This window comes from Stomoxys calcitrans, chromosome 2, assembly GCF_963082655.1.
Source record: "Stomoxys calcitrans chromosome 2, idStoCalc2.1, whole genome shotgun sequence".
Taxonomy (NCBI): domain Eukaryota; kingdom Metazoa; phylum Arthropoda; class Insecta; order Diptera; family Muscidae; genus Stomoxys; species Stomoxys calcitrans.
This window is the reverse complement of record NC_081553.1, coordinates 59,449,502-59,469,125: the sequence shown is the minus strand read 5'-3', so window position 1 is coordinate 59,469,125 and position 19,624 is coordinate 59,449,502. Positions and strand designations below refer to the sequence as shown.

General features: G+C 36.5%; 2 protein-coding genes and 1 non-coding gene across 6 annotated transcripts in view; 1 reads left to right on the top strand and 2 right to left on the bottom strand.

Annotated features, from left to right (window-relative positions):
• Positions 1–19,624, top strand: part of LOC106088278 (myosin heavy chain 95F) — a 168,585-nt gene that overhangs the window by 58,286 nt on the left and 90,675 nt on the right. For 3 of the 4 annotated variants that reach the window (XM_013253712.2, XM_013253707.2, XM_013253705.2), the window contains exon 1: positions 18,033–18,248. The exons of the other annotated variant lie outside the window; for it this stretch is intronic. In XM_013253712.2, the coding sequence (XP_013109166.1) occupies positions 18,212–18,248 (37 nt within the window). In that variant the 5' untranslated portion in view covers positions 18,033–18,211. Of the gene's footprint in view, positions 1–18,032; positions 18,249–19,624 lie in introns of those variants that run through there. 4 annotated transcript variants of the gene reach the window in all.
• On the bottom strand, positions 2,100–2,183 carry Trnal-uaa (transfer RNA leucine (anticodon UAA)). The gene has a single exon. It is a non-coding gene; the product is annotated as a tRNA-Leu (tRNA).
• LOC106088272 (neprilysin-4-like) lies at positions 3,719–5,798 on the bottom strand. Its single transcript, XM_013253698.2, has one exon. It carries the CDS (start codon positions 5,786–5,788, stop codon positions 3,719–3,721), a length of 2,070 nt encoding a protein of 689 aa, XP_013109152.2. The 5' UTR covers positions 5,789–5,798.

Below are 19,624 nucleotides of genomic sequence, written 5' to 3'. Positions count from 1 at the left end.
TTTGGCTGAAATTTTGTACAACGGCCTTCAACATACAATATGTGCAATATGGTCTCAATCGATCTTTAGCCTAATACAGCTCCCATATAAACCGATCCCCCGAATATGCTTCTTGTGCCCCTACAGGGCGCATTTCTTATCCGAATGGACTGAAATATTACCCAATTCTTTTCCATTATTCTTTGGTTGCCTAAAAAGAGATACAGCGCAAAGAACTCGACAAATGCGATCCATGGTGGAGGGTATATGATATTCGGTTTTATTATGTTATTTTTTAGAGATTCCTACCCAGGATATTGTCCGGCTTTAGACCATTGTTTAATGCTTTCTATTCAAAGAATAGCATAGCAAAAAACACGGAAAAGTCAAAGTCACTATCCGTATCGCGATCCAAATGCGACCAAGAATTGTGTATAGGCAGTGGTACCTTTTTATTTATTTTTTTTTATTTGATTTGTTTTTATTTTATTATATTAAATATTTTATTTTTGGTTTTTTTTCCTATGTTATTTTGTTTTACTTCACTTTATTTTATTTTATTTTATTTTATTTTATTTTATTTTATTTTATTTTATTTTATTTTATTTTAATTTATTTTGTTTTATTTTATTTTATTTTATTTTATTTTATTTTATTTTATTTTATTTTATTTTATTTTATTTTATTTTATTTTATTTTATTTTATTTTATTTTATTTTATTTTAATTTATTTTGTTTTACTTTATTTTATTTTAATTTTTTTTATTTTATTTTATTTGTATATTTGTCTATTATTGTTTTATTAAATTTTTTTAATTTTTTAATTTTTTTTATTATATTTTTTATTTTTTTAGTTCTTTTATTTTTTTATTAATTTTTATTTTTATTTTTTATATTTTTTATTGTCTTATATTTTTTATTTTTATAGTTTTTTTATTATTTTTTATTTTTATGGTTTTTCTATTTTTATTATTTATTTTTTATTTTTTTTTATATTAATTTTTTATTTTTTTATCTTTATTTTTATTGTTTTATTCTTGTTTTTATTTTTATTGTTTCTATTTTTATTGCTATTATTTTTATTGTTTTTTTTTATTTTATTGTTTTTTATTTTTATTGTTTTTTAATTTTTATTTTTATTGTTTTTTATTTTTATTGTTTTTTATTTTTTATTATTTATTTATTGTTTTTTTTTTTATTTTTATGGTTTTTTAATTTTTTTTATTTTTTTTTTATTTTTATGGTTTTTTAAATTTTTTTATTTTTTTTATTTTTATTGTTTTTATTGCTTTTTATTTTTATTGTTTTTTATTTTTATTGTTTTTTATTGTTATTGTTTTTTATTGTTATTGTTTTTTATTGTTATTGTTTTTTATTTTTATTGTTTTTTATTTTTATTGTTTTTTATTTTTATTGTTTTTTATTTTTATTGTTTTTTGTTTTTATTGTTTTTTATTTTTATTGTTTTTTGTTTTTATTGTTTTTTATTTTTATTGTTTTTTTATTTTTATTGTTTTTTATTTTTATTGTTTTTTTATTTTTATTGTTTTTTATTTTTATTGTTTTTTATTTTTATTGATTTTTATTTTTATTGTTTTTTATTTTTATTGTTTTTTATTTTTATTGTTTTTTATTTTTATTGTTTTTTATTTTTATTGTTTTTTATTTTTATTGTTTTTTATTTTTATTGTTTTTTATTTTTATTGTTTTTTATTTTTATTGTTTTTTTTTTATTTTTTTTTTATTTTTTTTTGTTTTTTATTTTTTTTGTTTTTTATTTTTATTGTTTTTTATTTTTATTGTTTTTTATTTTTATTGTTTTTTATTTTTATTGATTTTTATTTTTATTGTTTTTTATTTTTATTGTTTTTTATTTTTATTGTTTTTTATTTTTATTGTTTTTTATTTTTATTGGTTTTTATTTTTATTGTTTTTTTATTTTTATTGTTTTTTTATTTTTATTGTTTTTTTTATTTTTATTGTTTTTTATATTTTTATTGTTTTTTTTATTTTTATTGTTTTTTTTATTTTTTTTATTATTGTTTTTTGTTTTTTTATTTTTTTTCTTAATTCTTATGTTTTTATATTATTTTCATTTTATTTAAAAAATAAATACTTTTTGTCAGGTGTGGGGTTCGAACCCACGCTCCCTCTCGGGAACCAGAGCTTAAATCTGGCGCCTTAGACCGCTCGGCCAACCTGACTGGTTGTGGTCCACGAACAAAAGAAGGTTTTATAAATGAAAGTAAATTCGATTGGCAAAATTCCAATGTTTCCTTCAAAAGATTGATTTGCCGTTAGGGTAATTAGCTATGATGAAATTGTGGTTGTGTGACTAATGTCGTTGACATCAAACAAAACAGAACGGCCAATTGAGGTAATACAAAAAGGGTTAAATTTGACATTAAGAGCTAGTAGTACATCAACACATGTGACATTATCAACCTATTAACGCCGAATGGCTAGAAAAAACCAAAGAATAGAGTTGTCTAAGAAAAATTCAACCTCGATAAAGGAACAAGGACGAATGAAATTACTCATGTTTGGAGGAGAATTGACTTGTCGAAAGTCGGCAATATTTATACCCACCACATTTGAATGGCTTTAAGCCGATCTAGCCGACCGCCTTCAAAAATTGAGATATTGAGCTGAAATTTGGCACATATACGTCTTTTTGAAGCACGCTGGGTAAGTTCTTGAACGGGCCAAATCGTACAATATTTGGATATAGCTGCTATATACAATAGACCGATCTACCGATAAAGGGTCTAATGGCCATCAATGCTTTATTTTTTATCCGATTTCGATAAAATTTGAAACAGTGAGTAGTTTAAGGCTCTCCGACATCTGACCCAAATATGGCTCAGATCGGACTATATTTATATGTAGCTGCCATATAAGCCGATCTGCCGATTAAGTGTCTGAAGCTCATAAAAGATTTATTTATAACGCGATTTCGCTGAAATTTGAAACAGTGAGTTGGTTTAAGCCTCCCGAGATCCGACCCGCATAGGAGTCAGATCAGACTATATATATAGCAGTCAAATGGCCCGATCTTCCTATTTATGGTCTTAATCCCATAAAAAGTAGACTTATTGTCTGAATATGTTACTTGTATATGAGTTATCGGGACCTGAATAAAATATGATCGAGACCAGCCACTATTAGGATATAACTACGGATATAGTAGTGGAGTTATAATAAAATATGATGATTTTTTATCCTTGTTTAGTTTGGTCCAGATCGGTCCAGATTTGGTTATAGGTGCCATATAGAACGATCTCTCGATTTAAAGTCTTGGCTCTATAAAAAGTGCAGTAATTATGCGATTTCGTTGAAATTTGACGCAGTGACTTATGGTAGGATTTTCGACATCCATGTCCTATATGGTTTATATTTGGATATAGCTGCCAAGAAGACCAATATTTTGTTCTACAAAATTTAACATTGATTTATATTTATTAGGTCACTCAATGTCCGTACCTAATTGGAGTGCTTAAGTTATCCGATTTTCACCGGATTGTGACGGAAGGGGGTTTACATATATACCCGAGGTGGTGGGTATACAAAGTTCGGTCCGGCAGAACTAAATGCCTTTTTACTTGTTTAATTTAATACGATTTAAGTTTACTTTAGGTTTCTTTATAAATCAAAAAATCATCCCTTATTTCATTTAATTCAAACTTTATTCATACAAAAATTAATAAATCTTGTAAAATATCCACACGTTCTCCATTTCCTAGTAGACACTACATTTGGCTTTACGATCGTCATTGTTATTGGGACATTGGAATGCCTGTGCAAATTCATCCAAATGCGAGAGGGTGCCCATTACCTTAAAACTACCGGGAGCATTTTCACCATTTGTCACCACTGGCAGATTGGTCATGGCTGAATTAACATCACTGCACCAGAGTTGGGCAAAGCTAATGAAAAATAATTGTTTTCCAGAATAAGGCATATTGGGTAGAGTCTCCACGGTTCTATTGGAAATGCCACGATATGGATTTTCCTCCCATGCCACATAAGTTCTATAGGCCAAACGCAAACCGCTGGCATCGGCTATATTCTCCGCTTGCGATTGTAATTCGGGCAACTCGGCTCCTCCAAAGATGTAGCCTTTGTATTGATTCTTGAAACAATCCATGCGCTCTTTTAGAATCGCATAGGCACCATCAAACCAAAATCGCATTTCACCTTCCTTACCAAACTGGGCACCATCCTTGTCTATGGCATGGATTATTTCATGTGCTATGAAAAAGCCCATTTGGGCCAAATTTATGGCTGGCGGATAGGGCAGAGACCAAAAGAAGAAGGGCTGCAGGAAACCCACTGGTATAACCAGAGCATTGTGCTCCAACAAATATTTGGGCAGGAAGGACAAAGGAGTCTCCTCCTCGTAGTAGACTTCCATGCGATCCGATATTCTGGACCTAGCGCTGATGCCTCTTATCAAGTGTATGGATTTGAGATTACCAAAGAGATCATTGACATCAACAATCAGAAGGCCATATTTCCAGACAAAGTTGTTGTTGTTCTCATAGGACTTGATGATGACTTTCATGGCTTTTAATTTTTCGTTTATTTTCTTCTGTACCCTCTGGCCTATCCAAGAAAATTCACGGGTGCGAAGGGTAAATTCCAGAACAGCCCTGAGGTCATAGACCATATTGATCACTGCCCGCTCAGCATCCTTTATGTGGGTTCTGCGATAGACCATATTGTCCACAACATCGCCAAAATGTTTTCGTGTCAGGGTAACACAGCTGGCCTGCAATGCCTCATAGGACATGGGAGGGGGAGAGATTAAAAAGTTTCGTATCAACGAATAGTAAATGTAATTGGCCACCGCTCTCTTGGGAGTTCTCTTTAGCACCTTAATCAAATTCCTGTGATACTCGGGTGCCTTGTCGAGAATTCTCCCCTTGGGCATATTGCCTTGCACAATTGTCAAATATTTTTCAATATCCACATCACTGGAATAATCTTCCTTTAACTCTGCTGCTGTAAGCAATTGATCGGTAAATGGCATCGATTCATTGGCTGCCCCCATGGCCAAACTCATCTCAAAGCCCAAGATCTCACGGGCCACCACTTGGGCCATAGCCTCATCTACATCGAGATATTGGCCCAACTGCTGAGCTATGCCCATGAAATACTCATTGATGAACATGCCATTGGCCTGATCCAAATACATGGAAATTTTATCCAAACCAAATTGCGGTAGATCCAAGTTCACCGTATACTTCTTCTTATCAACCAAGTCGGGTCGTATGTATCGGCCCAAGATAATGTTGATGTCATACTTGTTGGCAATATCCGCCACAGTCTTGAGCCAATCGAACTTATTCTCATCCCACTCGTTGCCCACCAGAACAGGCATTTGGCCAAATTCCGCAATAAGGGCTTTAAGCTTTGTCTTATGCACCTGCTCCGAATTGCGTAGATTCATGCACGAATGATAGAAAGCCTTCACCTTCTTGTCGATGGGTGTATCAGTATTGATATTGGAATCGCTGACAACCGAAAGCATAACATGATCCACATCCGCTTGAATGTTTTGTAGGCTGTTGGTTTCCAAAAGATTGGATAGTTTGGCCGGATAGACATTGGGCCAATTGCCACAGGCAAATTCATAGAAATTACTGCAAGGATCCACATGTCTGTTCATATATTTCAACATATTTTGTGATTTAGACTGGCGTATAGCCTCCATATTGAATGTGGTATATTCAAACGCCGCCGCGAGACAACAGTTGTATAAACAAATGGTCAATCCCAACGACCACAGGATGTTAGGGGACCTCATTTTTCTTGCCTGGTCGACAGTAGACACACTTTTGTTTTATTGAGACGTTTTTATACTATGGCATTAAAACTAAAACTAAATTCTTGGTCTCGCAGTGAATGGCGCCAATGTTTATGGAAATCTTTTTATTTGTTGTTAAATTTGGCACTGTCAAAGGTTATCATTGTCCAACTATTTCGCGGATGATAATTTGTGAGAATGAATGTGTTTCGAATGGATTACCTACACTCATAGAAAACAATCTGCTGATAATAGCAGACACTGTCTGCTAACTGTAAATAGTTAATTTTGCTGCCATTACAACAGTAGTTCTGCTGTCATAGCAAAATGCTTGTTATTTCTGACCAGCAGGGTGCCTGCTAAATAGTCTGTTGTTTGCTAAAAGAGAATATATACATCTTGATCGTCTCGTGGATCTAGCCATGTCCATCCGTCCGTCTGTCTAAATCGCGATAGTGGTCGAACGCGTAAAGCTAGCCGCTTGAAATTTGGCACAGATACTATTGAGTTGCCCAAAAAGTAATTGCGGATTTTTCATATAGTCGGCGTTGACAAATTTTTTCACAGCTTGTGACTCTGTAATTGCATTCCTTCTTCTGTCAGTTATCAGCTGTTACTTTTAGCTTGCTTTAGAAAAAAAGTGTAAAAAAAGTATATTTGATTAAAGTTCATTCTAAGTTTAATTAAAAATGCAATAAAATATCGATGTGGATCATTGGGGATTGCAAATGGGCCATATCGGTTCAGATTTAGATATGGCTCCCATATAAACCGATGTTCAGATTTGATTTCTTGAGCCCCTGGAAGCTACAATTTTTGTCCTATACGGCTGAAATTGTGAACATAGTGTTCCATTATGACTTCCAACAACTGCGTCAATTACGGTCCAAATCGGTTTATAACCTGACATAGCTCCCATATAAACCGATCTCCCGATTTGACTTCTTGAGCCCCTGGAAGCCCCAATTTTTGTCCGAATTGGCTAAAATGTTTGCTAAAACAGCGGCCCTATGTTTGTTGAAGCAGCAGTCATGTTTACTTTCCCATTTTCAGCAGACAAAAGCTGTTGTTTTAGCGAACATTTTTGCTATTTTGAATAACAAATTTCGTTGAGTGTACATTAAAGAGCGCCATAATGTGGGAGCACATTTCTAAAATGGGAACAATCAATAAGAATGTTTCTTGAAATCTTTTTTTTTTTAAGAATGAAATTGTACATAGTTATGCGAGTGGTCCATAAGCATTCCTTTTAATGGCCGCAAAATCCAAACAAACGAAAAAAGTAGTCGTCACCACGCCCCTTGCGTTAGGTTTGCTTAATCTCTCAGTCAGCCTTAACTCATATGGAGCACGTAGATAAGATCCCGTTTTGATAACATTCTGTCCGGAGGTATTTTTATATGATGACTTGGTTTTTTTGCTAATCTGTTGGCGAAATGAGGATTTAATTTTGTTAATTTTCCAGAGATATGCTTCGTTTGTGACGAATTAGTCAGGAATTTGACTAGCTGTGCAGCGCATATACACCGAAGGAAAAATTGTAACCATACACTACGGATAGCGCAAACAATGCTACGATGGATTTAAAAAAATAATTAAATTTGATATTCAAGATAGCAAAAAAGTGTGCTTGAACAACAGATTTTTTTCTGCCGAAAATGGAAAAGCAGACATGACTGTTGTTTAAGCAAGCATACGGCTTGCTTTGGCAAACCTTCCGGTCTGCTATTTTAACTTATAGAATCTGCTATTTTACTACTATCTCAAAATTCATGCCTTTGGCTTCAAATAACATAGAAAGCTTCGATGGATTTTAAAATTAATAGATTCTGGGAGGATTTTAACATTTCAAAAAAATGGTAAAATAAAGGAGACATGTTCGGCTTATAATTCAGAATTCAAACTTTCCAAAGACCAAAGTGTTTACTTTCTTAGACAATTAAGATGATCTTCAAGTTAGCCTTTATGAGTAAAATACATAGTAGACAATTTCCTACATCATATGCTCATACATACTAAGACTTATATGTACGCAACATCTCATCTCCCACATTGATGCATTTTGATGTATTATTTCTCATTAAAAACTAATCTCTAGCATATATGTGTGTGCGCGTATGCTTTGCACTATTTTTTCCATGAGAATTGCCGTACCACCCCATCCATCCTATAACGTAGCCTGTTTATTTTCGTTGTTGTTGTTGTAAAATTTCTATGACCTCGAATACGGAGAATGGAGAGTAATTGTATGTGTATCAAACTCACACATACTATTTGATTTCACCCAACGACTATTACGTCCTTCCTCCCTCTCTTTAGTTTAAAAATGTCCCCCGACTAAACTGCGACGTCATTAGCGATCAATTCCAGATGCAGAGCAGTAGACCGCATATGTGTGCGAGTGTTTGTCAAGCACATAGTAGTGGGGTGTCAATATAGTACTCGTACATACATATGTACGTGTGGCTAGGTTTGTTTCTTTCTATTTGGTTACATATCTCTCAAAATCGCTGATTGTTATCGTTCTCTAAAGCATTTTTTTTTATTTTTTTCATTAAAACAATACAAATGAGGTTTCTGGAGTATCTCTGCTGACGTATGCCAACGACTAAACGACCGACTGACAGCAGATCTATTGTCATCTATGTGCAAGCAGCGCACGTCATAATGTTTAGTAACCTACCCCTTGGACACACATTCACCCAACGTTCGTCCGCACTCATGGCAAGAGATTAAGACCAATTTAAAGTTCAACATCCACGGAGCATGCGCTCCTTGAATAAACAAAATACAAGCTTTTCACAATTGTTGAGGAGGGTTTGTTTTGTTGTCGTCTCTTGACAATAGTGTTATGGTTTTGAAAAAGGTGTTGCCAGATGATTGTGGCACATGGTTGTGAAATGTTCCCAACTCTGGAATTTTAGAAGCTATACAAGGAAAACTAAATGGAAATCAAAATGGAAGACACCTGTATTGACATTTGAAATTTTACACTGCGAGATAATCGATAGTTTTTAGTAAAAATTCAGGTTCAGATTTCTGGTAATCCTAGCTTTTTAAATAGCTGAATTACTAGTACTGCAAGGAATATTTTCCTGAAAACCTAAGCGATTTGCGAGAGGGTTTTTTCGCTTAACCAAGAAAGGTTTTAATATGAGATATGGGAAAGCTCTCGTGGCTATGAATTATAAGGCGATGGGGGAAATGATTCAAGGTGGCAGTAAAGTTGGTTACACAGTTGTAGAATAGCGGAGGTGAAGGTGGTTTCAGATCCTGTATCTGAGATGATTGATGTCGGATGTAAAGCACAGATAACAAGAATGCAGATGCTTATGTATACTCCCAAAGAATTAATAGAATAGAATTAATTTTTTAGTCTGCTGTTGTTTAAATTTGTTCAAAAATATGCTTTTAAATAAAAGCATATTTTTGAACAAATCATCTTATCTTTCTTTTAAAATAGAAAGATAAGATGGAATAAAAAAAAATTTATATATTTATGACATTTTTCAGCTTTTTTATTTTTATCATTTGAAAACAGCAGAAAATGTTACCTATTTTAGCAATAAAATACTTCTGACCCATTTCAGCACACTTTCCGCTGTTACAGCAAAAATTTTTGCTGTTTTTACTAAAAAATGTCTCTGAATGTAGATGGGAGGTATCCTAGCACAAAGTTTACTTTTAGCTCTTGCTACACAGATGGTTTTAAGAGAGCGGAGAGAATAACACTGGGTGTCTTGATTGTAGATCCAGAGACGTTTTTTTTTGCGACTCAGGATAGTAAATGCATCTAGAGCTTCGCATTTATAATCTACGCCGCAGCGTCCAGGTCCATCTTCTTGATGCACAATACTTGTTTGCCGTATCTCATCACCGCCTCCATGCATTTCACGTTCTTCAACATCCTCTGGACTATTGCTCGGGCGAGACGTCACCAAACGCTGTTTCCAGTTCCCTGCGTCTATCCACTTAGCGTCAGCATGGCCATGGTTAATTGATGTCGTCGTGATTCTTACCTTTCCCTGGGGAGAGAGATAATTCGTTGCGTCCTTTTGCTCCGGATCTTATTCATCCACCTTTATTGCCATGGCTCCGTTTGAATCTCACTTTCTTCTCCACCTCGCGTTGTAAAGCCTTTCCCGGTAGGATGATAAGACCCTAATAGCGTTAGTATGGTATAACCCTAAGAGCTGTCGTCCTATGTACCAAGAGCTGCACATTTCGCAACCATACAGGAGGATGGTATTTTATGTATCCAATAAGAGCTTGCCCCTGCTTGGTAGAAGTCCCACTATGCTTGCCAATATCATGCCGCATTTGCTCTGAATAGGTCAGATTTATATCCAGGCGGAACTCTAGATATTTGTCCGATTTGTTGATCTTTACCAGTATGTCGTCTATGCGCATTTCCACTTCCCATGGGATGTTTTTCTCGTTACGAGTAACAACTCCGTGTCATGCATTGCAAGTTACAAGCCCTGAGGGTCCAGCCAGCCCTTTTCTCCACCATCACCCAAGCACCATCATTCCAGAAATCTGGTACAAATATAGAGCCCTGGGCCGCTTATGACCTTATCTTCCTTGTTCCATCTTGAGAGTTATAGATGAGCGTCCTGTTATGCAGGTAACTTCTCAGAGGTAATGTAGGTAACCGTAGTTCAGAGGTTGGCATATCAGCCTATGATGCTGAACGTCTGGGCTCGAAACCTCGGGAGAACAACAGAAAAAAATGTTCAGCAGTGGTTATCCCCTCCCAATGCTGGCGACATTTGTGAGGTACTCTGCCATGTAAAAACTTACCCCAAATAAGTGTCGCACTGCGGTACGCCGTTCGGACTCGGCTAAAAAAGGAGACACCTTATCATTGAGCTTAAACTTTAATCGGACAGCACTCATTGATATGTGAGAAGTTTGCCCCTGTTACTTAATGGAATGTTCATGGGCAAAATTTGCTATATTCTCCTCAGATACGCCGGTATATTTATGTCCTCTCTGAGTGCCCGGAGGACGTCAGACTATCTGAGTGATCTGACTATCTTATTGAATAGGTTCTTCACATCTGGTGTGGCGAAGAGGACAATCGGCCTAGATTAATGATTACTTTGCCTAGCCGCCACTACTAATTTCACCAAATCGCAATGAGCTCCGATCCCGGAAGCCATGATGTCTCAGTCTCATTGAGAATTTACCTCCCTCAATAATGGCGTCCAGGAAACTTGCCGCCCGTATTCAGCATACAGAGTGATCTGTATAAGGACAGATATGTGGGATCAACTTTACCCTTGCTTAATATTTATTTCTTCCATACCTCTTAGAAACTCCTTCCAGTAGGCATGGTTTAAACATTCTCAGAAGAAATGCCGGTTTGTTTTCAGCTTTCTGCATAATGTTCTCGGCAGGTATTCCTTTGGAACCGGGTGGTTTTCTACTCTGGAGGTTGCGGGACGCGTTCCTTAGCTTTTTTTGTTGTAAAAGGGCTTATGTTGTGGGCTCTTTGTAGTCTTTATGTTCTCTTCGTGCCAGGGGAAGAGGGTGTGAACTATATTCTCCATTGCTCTTTTTGTTCATTGCCGAGGTTTAGCTCCGAGCTCGGAGTTTTTTTCATCAGTTTTACGTTACCCGTAATGTTTCTTAGCTCTTCTTAGCGTTTCTTAGCTTTTTTTTTGTCATAAAAGGGCTTATGTTGTCAGTTGGCTCTTCATAGTCTGCATGTTCTCTACGGTCGTGCCGTGTGGAATATATTCTCCATTGTCCTTTTGTTCATTTGTCTCCGTTGGGCTCCGTGCTCTGAGTTTTTCCATCAGTCTTATGTTACCCGTAATGTCACCGAAAGCCATACTGATGTCCTTCTTACTTCTCCTCAGTATTAGGCTCATTTTTTCACTATCCGGATGCTAAACTACCGAGCCATAAGTTAGTATTGACCTAATGACGCTCCTGTCGAGCCAGTGTACTATCCTCTGATTCATTTCAGACCAATATGCACCTTCACAGTGCGCTCCTGGATGTAACACTTCCAGTTCAGTTTTCCCCTACTATCATTGTGATTTTGCAGCTCAAAGCTAATAATCTGGCAACTCCCATTCGTGTATTTTTTTATGTCAATATCGTAAACGATATTAGAACGATTCTCTCTCGCAGCATGTGAAACTACCCTAATACGTAAATCCTTAAACTAACGTAAGCGCCACAAAAAGGGAGAGAGAGAGTGCAATCATCATCACAGACTATATTTCCAACACAAGACACCGCAGTCAGTGCAATACTTGACGTTCAACTGGCAACAACATTCAATTGAAACATAAACGGTGGCGGGCGTAGAATCCAGTTTATTCATTCTCAGTAGAACCAAACCGGATGAAAACAATCAAGAGCGTTGTTCGTTGTGTGTGTGTTTCGCATGAAATTTTTTCATATAGGAAAGCAGCACACGGATGGGCGGACGGATGCAGGGCCGACCAAAGAAAGTGATGAAATAAATTAGAGAGCAAAACGTGAAAGAGCGTCGACAACATTGTTGCCAGAGCAACTCGAAAAGAGCGTAAACGTGACAACGAGGGGTAAGAGAAGAAGAAATGCGTTGTTGTCGTACCGTAATATCGGTTACTGGGTGAAACGAAAAGGAAACAAACCAATTGCCAAAAAAAAAAAATCAACTCCTCTTGGAGAGCAACAGCAACAACTAACAACTACCATAACAAAATAACACGCGGTGGAATACACCCAGTAACACAGTTTCCCAAGGTGTTACGCGGATCTAGGGTTGTGGAGGGATGGTGTAGGGAGCTGCAATATGTGAAATGTTTTGTCTATCCTGTGTGCCGCCTTTCTTCCTGTCACTCACAAGCATTCGCATGCCAAAAACAGTAGTAGGCAGCACCAGCTTATGATAGAGTTCGTGTGTGTGAGAAAAATAAATCGACACGAGCCGTTTTGTTGTGGCTGCAAATCGTAAAATTTGTGGTTATCTGGCTAGAAATTAAAGTTTACATAAAGTGGGTCATAATGCAATGAATTGGCCATTAAACTCATAGTGAAGTGCTATGGAAAAAAGTGAAAAAATTATATGAAAAAGCATTACAAAAAAAAATCATTTTTATTTTACAAATAGTGAGTTGCCACCCTCCCCAACCCCCTCGCAAGTAGTGCAAGTGTTAAGCAACAACAATAAATAATAGAAATAAATGAAAAACGCAATCAATGACAACAACAACAACAAAAATTGCAATAAAACTAGACAAACAAACACAATTGTGGCCAGTGCTGCACCCAGGCCAACTGCCTCTGAATCGGGCAATGAGGCTGAGATTCACTGACTGACGTATTGCAGTAGTTGCATTATTTTTTTTTTTGCCCCAGTTACCAGAAAACACAATGCAACTTCGCCATCATCAAACTTCCCACCTTCCAATCTGCAATCAAAGAATTACTCGAACAAAAACTGATTACGTTATAATTTCTTGTGTTATTGTTTTTGTTGTTTTTAGTGTTTACAGATTGCAAACATATGGCAGGCAGTTGTGTTGGTGCGTTTTTTCTTGGGGCCAAATAATGCTGATGCGGGGATTGGGCGCTGGGGGCATGTTGAAAATTTGGGTGTTTTACTTTCGTTGAGCCTTTGTGGTTTTCCTCATTTTTCCATTAACTTTAAATCCCAGGGCTGGCAGCTGACAACAAGCCTTTTGCCTGCCTGTCTGTCGTCCGTCTGGTTAATGTGAAAGTGAAGCTTTAAATAAATTGATGCAATTGAAGTAGGGTAGAAAAGCATCTACTGCTTGAGTTGACGCAATAAATTTGCGAAAGGAAATTTCTAGAACGTGGGACCGTGAACACCACAACTAGCCCAATAAAACAGGGTCGATATTCGAGTGTGTGTAGGTGACGAGTATCACTGTTTGTAGAAATTTATTCTTAATGGAATAAAAGTTTGTAATGTAGTTTAGACCAAGTGCGATGTAATTGAAAAATTCATAGCAAAAACAGGGTGTGTCTGGTAGGCATAGGTAGGGACTGATGTAAAAACTTAATATCAAGTGGGAAACACAATTACTAAATGAAAGAAGCTTTAAGCTAAAAAGGCGTATCAATATATAGTTAAAAAAAATATAAGGGAATAATTTTGAAATCTTCTTATATATAACAAGTTCTTTAAATAACTTTCTCAAATAAAAAAACACTAGTCATAGAAAAACACCACCTCCAAAGTTTCAGGCAAATCGAGTAATAATTGCCCCCTCCAGAGGCTCAAAAAGTCGAACTGGTTGTTGGAATTCATACCATAACGACATATGCAATTTCAATCATATTAGATAAGAATTTCGCCCTCTAGAAGTCCATGAAACCTAATCGAGACATCGGTTTATACGGCGGCTACATCAGGATATGGACTGATTTAGACCATACCTGACATAGCTGTTGGAAATCAAAATAATACACTTCATGCAAAATTGCAGTCAAATCGGATAATAATTACGCCCTCTGGAGGCTCAAGAAGTCAAGATCCCGGATTGGTTTAAATGACAGCTATATCAGGTAACGGACCGATTTGAACCATACTTAACACAGTTGTTGGAAGTCATAACGAAACCCGTCATGCAAAATTTCAGCCAAATTGGATTGGAATTGCGACCTCTAGAGGCTCAAGAAGTCCTATCGGGAGATCGGTTCTAACGGCGGCTATATCAGGTTATGGACTGATTTAGACTATACTTCACAAAGTTGTTGGAAATCAAAATAAAACATTTCATGCAAAATTTCGGCCATATCGGATATGAATTGCGCCCCCTAGAAGCTCAAGAAGTCAAGACCCAAGATCGGTTTATATGACAGCTATTTCAGGGTTTCAACTGATTTCAAGCATAATTAGCATAGTTAATAAAAGTCATAACGAAACAAGTCATGCAAAATTTCAGCCAAATCCAATAGGAATTACGCCCTCTAGAGGCTCAAGAAGTCTAATCGGGAGATCGGTTTATATGGCGGCTATATCAGATTATAAACAGATTTGGACCATATTTGGCACATTTGTTGGGAGTCATACCAGAAAACTTTATGTAAAATTTCAGCCAAATCGGATAAGAATTGCTCCCTCTAGAGGCTCTAGAAGTCCAGACCGCAGATCGGTTTATATAACAGCTATATCAGGTTATGTACCGATTTGCGCCATACCTAGCACAATACTGCAAAATTTCAGCCAAATCGGATGAGAATTGCGCGCTCTATTGGCTCAAGAAGTCAAAATCAAAGATCGGTTTAATGGGCTTCGGACCCTTAATCGGGAAATCGGTCAATATGGCAGCTATATCTTAATGTAGTTCGATCTGAACCATATTTGTGTCCTTTATTGGGAGGCGTAAAACTACTCGCTGTTCTAAATTTCAACAAAATCGGATAAAAATAAAGTATTTATGGGCATTAGACCCTTTATCGGCAGATCGGTCTACATAGCAGCTATATCCAAATATAGTCCAATTTGGTCCGTTCAATAACTTAACCAGCGTGCATCAAAAAGACGTATCTGTGCGAAATTTCAGGCCAATATCTCAATTTTTGAAGGCTGTAGATCGTTAAATCCTCTTAGAATTTTACGACGATCCAAAATATATAAACTTTGTAGGGTCGGAAATTGATATCTCGATGTGTTGCAACCGGAATGTGGCGGTGGCGAGTATAAAAATTAAATTATTGCGCTTTGTTTGTTTGTTAGTTTGTTTGTTCCGTATTGACTCAAAAACGGCTGAACCAATTTTCATAAAATTTTCACAATACTACATTTTTTGATATCCGATGGGGGGAGGACTCTCCCCCTAAATCTAATTTTTAAAAACGCCAGATCTCGGAGATGAGTGCACCGAAATTTTTCATGCCACCTTATGGTACCCCAAAAACACGAAATTCGTATAAACTAACCTGGGGGGAAGGCCCATCTCAAAACCCACCCGAAAGGGCATGTTTACCGACTAGGACAATATGGGTATCAAATGAAAGGTATTTAAGAGTAGAGTACGAACTTGGTATAAAAATGTTACGCTTAGTGTCGGGAGGTTCCCCACCACAAAAAATACCACCCAACAGGACACTTTTAACGTTTTGGGCAATATGGGTATCAAATGAGAGGTATTTAAGAGTAGAGTACGAACTTGGCATAAAAATGTCACCCTTAGTGTTGGGGAATTTCCCACCCCAAAAACACCACCCAACAGGACACTTACCGTTTTGGGCAATATGGATATCCAATGAGAGGTATTTAGGAGTAGAGTACGAACTTGACATAAAAATTTCATTTTAAGTATCGGGGGGTTTCCCACCCCCAAAAACATCACACCCAAAACAGGATGCTTTTACCGCTTTGGGCTATATGGTTATCAAATAAAAGATATTTAAAGTAGAGTACAAATCTGACATAAAAATTTATTCCTTGGTGTCTGAGTGGCCTCCCCACTCTTCAAAACCCTCCAGCACGACATACTTACCGATTGAGACAATATGGATATTAAATTAAAGGTATTTTGGGGTATAGTATAAAGCTGATATCAACATTTATTCCCACCCCCAAAAAACCCTTCAACAGTACATATTTACCGCTTGGGACAATATGGGTATCAAATGAAAGGTGTGTTGAAATGACTTCTTTGCTAAAGCTTCTTCATCTATTCTGACAACATGACCTGGCCAACGCAACCGTTGCATTTTTATCGATTTTACTATGCTATCGTCGTCATACAGCTTGTGGTTCATACGACGCCTAGATTCTCCATTAAGACAGACTGTTTCATATATTTTACGAAGGATTTTTCTCTCAAACACTCCAAGTACCACATCATCTGCAGACGCAAGTACCCATGTTTTGGAGCCATACAACAGCATTGGTAGTATCATTGTCTTGTATAGAGTAATTTTAGTCGGTCGAGAGGGAGCTTTGCTCCTCAACTTCTCGTTCAATCCATAGAATCTTTTAGCCAATATTATTGCAAATTGCAAATTTTGCCCATTAATTCAAGTTTAAGCTCAATGTTAAGTTTAAGCTCAATGTTAAGTTTAAGCTCAATGTTAAGTTTAAGCTCAATGTTAAGGGGCCTCCTTTTTGTAGCCGAGTCCGAACGGCGGGCTACAGTGTGACACCTCGTCTGATGAGAAGTTTTTAAATGGCATAGTACCTCACAAATGTCGTCAGTATTAGGAGGGCATAACCACCGCTAAAAATTTCATGATGGCCTCACTAGGATTCGAACCCAGCGCCTAGCTTTACTTCTTCGGACTTTGCGTGCCTGCGACAGACAGACAGACGATCTGAAATGGATATATCGACTATATCGAATGTCAAGATGATCTAGAATATGTATGCTTTGTTGGTTCTCAGATCAATACTTTAAGGTGTTACAAACGTTAGGACGAAATTTGTATACCCCCATGCTATGGTAAAGGGTATAAAAAGGCAAATATCATTAAAAATAAAACAATCGTTTGTTTTCATGTATTAAATATTATACTCGTACACCTTTTCATTACCCATTTTTAGTATCTTTTTTTCGGGCATCAAAGCCTCTTTTTCTTTGGGGCACCAAATCCTCTTATTATTTATAATCACTATTTTATGCTCGAAGCTTAGCTTCCAGCTATTGTACAATGTGGAAATATATCTTAAACAAAAGATTGCATCAAAGAAAATTGCTTAAAGCAGTTGCACTATTTAAAGAGGAATACATAGTTGTATCCTACCATCCCACCCGCAAAAACAAAAGAAAAACACCACCCGTGTTGTTTGTTCGATATTTACCACTCCACCAATGATATCTAACCAAGAGGGCATTCACCTTCCAACAGCCCCCTTCCTTCAAATACCTCCCCCCCCAAAAAAAACCCAGTCACATGTTTTGTTTATTTGTCTAAAGCAAAATCGTTTTGTTGTTGTTGTTGTCGTTGTCGGCGTTGCTTTGTTTTTATTCCCATGCTTGGTTGTAACAACAACCAACCCCTTCGTTTTCTCCTTGCATTGGGTGCCATGTGCTCGTGTTCATTGCACATGTGTTTGAATGTCTCTTCAATTTTTTTTTTTTTTTTTTTTTTTTGGGAAAGTGCATTATATTGATTTTCCTATTATTCTTCTTCGAAATCGACAACAGATACCCCGATTTGTCTTCACGCTATCATTGCATTGACAGGGGGTGTTATGAACGACTACGTCACATCTAAATGGTTTATTAACGGGGCTTAGCACAAATTATTTTGTATTGATGTTAACTATTTAACGTGGTACGATAACAGCAACGTCTACGTCATCATCTAACTAACGAGTGTCGTCGTGGGTGCTTTTGTGTGTGTGTGTGTGTGTTTGTGCGCGCAATTTAATCAATTGGATCAATTTAATTAACACTAGCCTTCAAAGGGTATTAGCCAGCCGAGGGTTTGAAGCTTAGCAAAATGGATTTCTACACAAATAAACCTAAGAATGTTGATGGTAAGTTTTATAGTTTTACGAAAAGAATGGTAAAAAATTATTAAATTATTTAATTTATATTAATGTTTATTTTTTGCCTATAAAGTGCAGATAGTTTTTCTCATAGCTTTTTATAATTCTTCGAGTCAAATTTAATGATCGAAGAATTGTTGTTTGAAATGGAAAAGGAAAAAAAACTATTCATTTAAGCATAAACAGTTTATAAGAATCTATCCAGAAGGATAGACTTATTGGACTTCGATACAACGTCCCTATATTTTAGCTTTCCTACGTTTAATGTAAATCCTTAACTCTCCTTCATGCAAAGCAAGGCCTTTTGCAACATTTTTGATATCGAGTATTGTTCCGCCGCCTCTTTTGTAGTTGCAGGGCTTGAAATTATATGTCTAGCCATGGTTGTTGTTGAAGCCACATTTTTATGTGGAGGTGGCGATCCTCGTCATGCTCCTGAAGGTGAGAAAGCTTATTCCTGTCCAAAGGACCGATCGCCGCGGGAACAGAGTGGCCATTGGTTATTTAAATGCGTCAATAACCCGCCTTGTCATATCGAGGATCATAGGCACTTAGTATTTGCGCAAGAGCCGGTGGCATCCGACCTCTCACTGAGCCTCCCCGCTCGATACCGTTGATTGTCCGCAACTGCCGTTATAGCTACTCCGTATGGAGCATTTCACTATCCGCAACCTGTGGACGCGCCCCGTAGCTCCCAGCAAAGCTTCTCGTGATGGCAAAGAACTCCACACAGATCGGACCTCAAAGTTCCAGCCTGTGTGATGCACACAGCTATCCCATGCCGGGTCTAACCATGGTCATTTCCTTTTTTAGCCTTGAATTTCCTTCAATGTTAGAAAGTTCTTTAAATAACTTGGCGTATTAAGAAATCATCTTTTAGGCCAAAACAAAATGAGGGCGTTGAGCTTTGCTTTCGAGTGTCCACAAAAGCAATGCGGTAAAGTTAAAAAATTTTCCACTTTGACTCTTGAAAGTGAGCGTCATTCAGTGCTGCCACATGTAGATAGTGTTTTTAGTCGTCAAAGTTAGAAATTGTTTAACTTTTGCGTTGCATTTTTCAACACGACACACTTTTTAAGTCGTCAAAGATAAAAATTGTTTAACTTTTGCGTGTTGATTTTTTGGCATTTGGTTGCAGAGTTGCATTTTTCAACGCGACGCTCCTCAACGCGTTGATTCTGTTTTGGCCTTTAGGCAGACTTACGTTGATGTTTTGCACTTTGACAAACGGAAACTTTTATAGAGGGCATTTCCCTTTCTTTCTGTTGATGTTGTTAAATGTTATCGATGTCGATAACCTTTTACATATAATTTCATTCATATTAACCGATAAGAAAAAATGGTTAACATCAACGAAATTAAGG

Coding starts and splice junctions, on each gene's coding strand:
- LOC106088272 (XM_013253698.2), bottom strand. CDS start 5,788: ATGAGGTCCCCTAACATCCTGTGGTCGTTGGGATTGACCATTTGTTTA.